Source organism: Rosa chinensis, chromosome 1 (genome assembly GCF_002994745.2).
Source record: "Rosa chinensis cultivar Old Blush chromosome 1, RchiOBHm-V2, whole genome shotgun sequence".
Taxonomy (NCBI): domain Eukaryota; kingdom Viridiplantae; phylum Streptophyta; class Magnoliopsida; order Rosales; family Rosaceae; genus Rosa; species Rosa chinensis.
Genome location: NC_037088.1, coordinates 19750588 through 19756225, shown reverse-complemented (window position 1 = coordinate 19756225; position 5638 = coordinate 19750588). Strand labels below are relative to the sequence as shown.

The following is a 5638-nucleotide window of genomic DNA, read 5'->3' as shown; positions in this document are numbered from 1 at the left end:
AATTTGGCTGAAAATTTGCAGAAGTGATCTACTCATATATACCTAAAAACTGAACAATTAAGATGTGAAAATATGATCAAAAAATAGGTCAAACATGGAAATCCGTACCTTTTTCTTAGGTACGAATATCCACACCTGAGCAAAGTTGTATATGTTATATATATCTAAAATTTTAAAATATATTTTAGAGCTATAATTTAGTCTTGACAGATTGAAAACGGTTAATGTCACATCAATAAATAATAAAAAATTCAGAGCTATTTTTACCTTTTCGATTAGAAATGACCTTAGAAACTTGAAAGCGTTGAGAAGCCAGCGTGGCACTTGGAGGGGAGTCGATAAGAAATCCCATTTTATCCCATCTCCGTCAACAACCCATCTCAGACAAAACCTCCCCTTAAAGCCCGATCCCCTTCTTCACCTCACTCTCTCTCTCTCTCTCTCTCTCTCTCTCTCTGTGAAAGATTCAAAGATCTAATCTTTTCTTTTTACAATGGAGGCCCTTTATTCCTCTGCTTCTACTTGTTCTTGTTCTTCATCTCTTCCTTTATGCCCAGTCAACTTCTCCCGCGCGTCCCTCAAGACCCCTCGAACTTTCGCTTTTCCCAGTTGCATCAGAAAACACACTCATGTCACGACAGCCTCTTTGGCAATCGAGCAGCAGTCCGAAAATCCCAAACTCGCTCTAATCAAAATTGGCACCAGAGGAAGGTACTTGGGTTCGCTTCATTTCCCTTCATCTGTCTTCTGTTGCTTCAAACTTACAACCTATGTACAACCCATCTCAAAAAGGTTTTGTCTTCATGAAAATTATTGATGCTGTTTGTGTATAGGATAGCCCACTAGCTCTTGCTCAAGCTTATCAAACTAAAGACAAGCTCATTGCATCGCATCCCCACTTAGCTGAAGAGGGGGCAATTCAAATCGTCATTATCAAAACTACTGGTGATAAGATACTAAGCCAACCCCTGGCCGACATCGGCGGCAAGGGATTGTTCACCAAGGAAATCGATGAGGCATTGATAAACGGTGACATTGACATTGCTGTACACTCCATGAAAGATGTACCTACTTATTTACCGGACAAGACAATTTTGCCTTGTAACCTTCCCCGTGAGGATGTTCGTGATGCATTTATATGCTTAACTGCATCTTCACTAGCAGAACTGCCAGCTGGGAGTGTTATTGGTACTGCATCGCTTAGAAGAAAGTCGCAGATACTCCATAGATATCCATTGCTTAAAGTAAGCTACTGTGTTCTGTCACATTTGATAAGTAGTTGACATGTTTTGAATTGATGCAGATACTGTGCATTTGAGGTTCTGAAATGTTTCTTTACTTGTCATTTATGTTTTGGTTTATATCATCGTGCAGGTAGAGGAGAACTTTCGGGGTAATGTCCAGACTAGGTTAAAGAAACTTAATGAGAAGGTAGTCCAAGCTACCTTATTGGCGTTAGCTGGGCTGAAACGCCTGAATATGGCGGAAAATGTAACTTCGATTCTCTCACTGGATGAAATGCTTCCAGCTGTCGCCCAAGGGGCAATTGGAATTGCCTGCCGGAGCAATGACGATAAAATGGTGTGTTTTTAATTTCTCTTTTCCATTGTGGAGCTAAAAATTTGAATGATATTGTCACTTTTGTACTAGTTGAGTCATGGAGAAAAGAAAGCAGATATAAGCTTGTTTTCTGTGAATATAGGTTTAGCTAGAAATCATGGATGAAGCAAATTTAGTATGTGGACAGATTGTGTTTTGAAAATGAGATAGATGGACAGTTTTCATACTGTATTTATGATGTTGAAGCATAAAACTTTAATCAAGGATTGATCATAGATGTTATTAAACACTTGATGTTTCATAATTTACCACTAACTTGGATCAATTTATGTGGAAGGAGCAAAAGTTGATCGATGAGATCCATCAATGAGAAACTTATTGTAATATTTATGTCGTGCTAAACTTGCAGTTCGCCTCACTAAGGTATTTTTCAATTTTTTATCGCAGGCTGAATATATTGCCAAATTGAATCATGAAGAAACAAGACTAGCAGTTGCATGTGAGAGGGCATTTCTTTTGACCCTGGATGGGTCTTGCCGAACTCCTATTGCTGGATATGCCAGCAAAGATGCCGATGGTAACTGCATATTCAAAGGCTTGGTGGCTTCCCCTGATGGAACCCGCGGTATGCTCTTGCTCATGCTTTGATGAAAACTCGGTTGTCTTTATTAGCTCATTCTCCTGTTAGAATAATCTTTGGCAGCAATTAATTATACTTTCTTCTGTCTGAGTTTCAGTACTAGAGACGTCTAGGAAAGGTCGGTATGCTTATAAAGAGATGATGGAGATAGGTAAGGATGCAGGGCAAGAACTTCTTAAACAGGCAGGTCCTGGCTTCTTTGGTTGTTAAAGTGAAGAAGACTGACAGAATAGTAGGGAAAAGAAAGCAGCGGGAACCAACGGTTTCTCCCCCTCTGTATCGAATTATTGGCCACCAACATGAACAAGAGTAGTCAGGTTTCTTTATGATCATCCTTTTGGATAGTTTTTTATTTATTTATTTTAATTTTTTTTTTATTGTTGCTAGAATGGCTGTTAATCTGAACAAAGGATGATTGTTTCAGTGACGTTGGATATTAGAATTTGGAATACAAGTCAGTCACTCAATAGGCATAGATAGCTTGTTTGATGTAATCTGAGTTCATTTAATAGAGAAAATTTTGGTACAAAGAGGCGTTGAAATTTTTTTTGCTCAGACTATACAAAGAAGCACTGAAAAAAATCATTTGTTTAATTCCACAATAATTTTGTTCTTTTAACTAGTTTGAGAGTTACAAATAAACAATGACATTGAAGACTTGGATTCTGACTAGTAAAAATGAAAGTCTTTAACCGCTATAGGTCAGAGACTCAGCAATTTCATGATCCATGCATTGACAAACGATGAAGGGAGACTGATGATGTTTCTGTGGCTTATGTCAGAGACTCCTAGTGAAAACTGGAACTTAATGACCTGCTCCTTTAGTTGTCACAAACATAAGCCCGTCATCATCAGCAACTGTCACCAGCCCACCTACGAATTTTGCAAACAGTAATCAGTTTGTCAGGACATATCTATGCAAATAATAAGAGTACCTGCTACGATTGATATGGAGGGAGGCGAAGGGCCGGTGATTAAGTTACCTGTTTGCTATTGTACCATGGAGTCCAGTCTTGCTTGATCTTCAATCCCAGTTTCTTCAATGCATATCTAGTTGATGTCACCGGAGCTCTGCCATCAGTATCACCACTGCAGATACATGTATTCAGAGTACATATATGTCAGCTAGAACAACACTTTGATCATTGAAGTGAAAGGAGTAAATGTATGTGACTGTGTACATACCTGTAACCCAGATTCCGAGACCCCCTTCTACAAGCTTTCGATCAAGGGAAGAAATGACGGTAGTGCATCCTTCCAGAAGGTGATGTGATCGCTGCAGTGAGTCCAAGTATAGGGAATGGCGGTGACATTGGCATGCAGTGCCTTTTGGACTTCTGAATTATTGAAGTAATAATAAGTGTAATCTGATGCACAAGGGTCATACCCTTCTGGTCTCTTGTGCCGTCCTTCCTACATATACATATATTCACGGTAACTAGTTATGCTAGTGTGACTCACAGCTCTGGAAAACAAAGCGGGAGTGCCTTCAATGGCGCGGAAGTGTACAACCTGTACATGTCTATGATTTTGTACACCTTAAAAGTTAATTACACACTTTGGATATGTTTTACTCACTGAAGTTGCATTCTCTCCTAATGTCACTGTACAGCCTATCAGAAATCACTGGGTGATCCTACGCTTAAGCAATCAATAATCCCTTCTGATCTGTTTCATCATCTATTGGTGCATTACCAATCTGCACGCATTGATCGCATTTCATGTTACATGAGCATATATAAGATACTGCACTGATGTAAGCAACTCATATCTAGCTAGAAATTAGTTCAGATGAAAAGAGTTGTGGATGATCTCAATGAAGTCTGCCTACCTCTCCTTGTTTGATGATGCTGTGAAGTGTTAATTGGAAATGGAATTTCATTTGTAAAATTAATTTTCCTCTCATGATTATTATTCCAAATTTCCAATGATATACCAGGTGATTCCCACCAAGAGCTGTAAACTATATCCAGTGCTATAGAGCCAGGGATGTGGTCTACAATTAATGTGACACAATGTACAAGAGCGTGTAGACTTTCACTTGCTTTCCGCCTATTTTCTGGATTTTAGTTTGCCAATGATCAATGTTGTTTGCCCCTTTGGAAGTAAGCAACGCTCTTGCTTCCGGCCTTCGGGGCACCCGCTTGAATGTTCCTTGTCCATATTGTTACTTATGCCTGTATAAACCCTGTTAGCAGTCAGCAGTCAGCAGTCAGCATTGAACTGTGGCATATCATAAGAAGTTCAGTCAAGTTGATTATAGTTAGGTATGCTAAAAACCGGCCTATGACATTTCAATCTGGCCAAGAAGTAGAAAACAAAGAAATATATAGCGTAGAACAATTCAAACTAGAAGTTGTGATAACCAGAAACTCATCTTATTGGTTGATAACAAAACTCATCGTTTTTGGTTGATATCTAGAAACTATTAGCTCCCAGAAATTTAGCATATATATAGACATTTAACAAGATAGTGATTACCAGCACCACTATCCCCAGCAGGAAGGTTATTTCAAGCCTAATTTACTAGTTAGTTTTTTGCCAAAAAAAAAAAAAAAAAACCCAGTTATCTACAATGGCCTTGAAATATTTCCCACTACAGCACTACTGATATTAGTACTTGCCCTGGCCACTCCAAAAGGACCTTAGCAGGTGATCCTGACATTCTTTCCGACTTTATAGTGCCACCAAATAACACCACAGTTGATGGGACCTTCTTTACCTACACTGGACTGCGTGGTGTGTTTGATGGAGTTCTAGAAACCTTCAAAGTAACAAAAGCTTCCTTGACTGAATTCCCTGCTCTTGACTGCCAAAGTGTGTCATACGCGGTGCTGCAGTTTCCTGCAAATGGTGGACTAAACCCTCCTCACACGCACCCTCGCTCATCTGAACTTTTGCTCCTTGTTGCTGGTTCCTTGGAAGTAGGATTTTTCGACACAAAGAAAGTTCTGTATACTCAAAAGCTTCAAGTTGGTGACATTTTTGTGTTTCCAAAGGGACTAGTCCACTATCAGTGTAACTCACAGCCAAACATGCCTTCTTTTGCATGCTGTTTCAGCATTTGGAAGTGCAAATGCTGGAACAGTTTCAGTGCCATTGTCAGTGTTTGCCACAGGAATTGATGATGAGATTCTCGCTAAATCATTCAAGACTGATGTTGATACCATTCGGAAGATCAAGTTTGGCCTCACCTCTAAATAAATGACGGATTAAAATACCAAAACACCTCCAATATGTTTGGCAAAATGTAACATTAGATTGCTTTTTCTTCTTTTCTGTATCCTGTTGCTTTCTGCGCGCAGCTGCAAATTATAATTGTTTGATTGCGTAAAATGCTTTGATTCAACATTCAGGAAAAATAAGATTTCAAGTCTTGGGCAAGTAACATGCCTGTTTTAGGCGATTCTCAGTTTGATTCCCATAAACAACCTAGAA

General features: G+C 39.2%; 1 protein-coding gene and 1 pseudogene across 3 annotated transcripts; both read left to right on the top strand.

Moving 5' to 3' along the window:
- The first annotated feature begins 366 nt into the window (after positions 1-366).
- On the top strand, positions 367-3841 carry LOC112186031 (porphobilinogen deaminase, chloroplastic). Of its 3 annotated transcripts, XR_005803013.1 has the most exons (6): positions 367-711; positions 839-1244; positions 1375-1581; positions 2008-2185; positions 2298-2517; positions 2983-3841. XR_005803013.1 is itself a non-coding variant. In XM_024324387.2 (5 exons), the coding sequence occupies exons 1-5, from the start codon at positions 494-496 to the stop codon at positions 2408-2410; spliced, it is 1122 nt and encodes a 373-aa protein (XP_024180155.1). In that variant the 5' UTR covers positions 367-493; the 3' UTR covers positions 2411-2726. The 3 variants fall into 3 exon arrangements, 2 of the variants coding, with proteins under 2 accessions (XP_024180155.1, XP_024180162.1); XM_024324387.2 differs by lacking the exon at positions 2983-3841 and having other exon boundaries at positions 2298-2726; XM_024324394.2 differs by lacking the exon at positions 2983-3841 and having other exon boundaries at positions 395-711; positions 834-1244; positions 2298-2726.
- Positions 3842-4348: 507 nt separating this feature from the next.
- On the top strand, positions 4349-5404 carry LOC112203206 (annotated as a pseudogene).
- The last annotated feature ends 234 nt before the right edge of the window (positions 5405-5638 follow it).

What these genes read in the sequence shown, in the direction of transcription:
- LOC112186031 (XM_024324387.2), top strand. Translation starts at nt 494, where the DNA reads ATGGAGGCCCTTTATTCCTCTGCTTCTACTTGTTCTTGTTCTTCATCT. An exon ending in AAAATTGGCACCAGAGGAAG is followed by an intron (nt 712 to 838) that starts GTACTTGGGTTC and finishes TGTATAGGATAG; the next exon opens with CCCACTAGCTCTTGCTCAAG. An exon ending in TTCCCCTGATGGAACCCGCG is followed by an intron (nt 2,186 to 2,297) that starts GTATGCTCTTGC and finishes TCTGAGTTTCAG; the next exon opens with TACTAGAGACGTCTAGGAAA.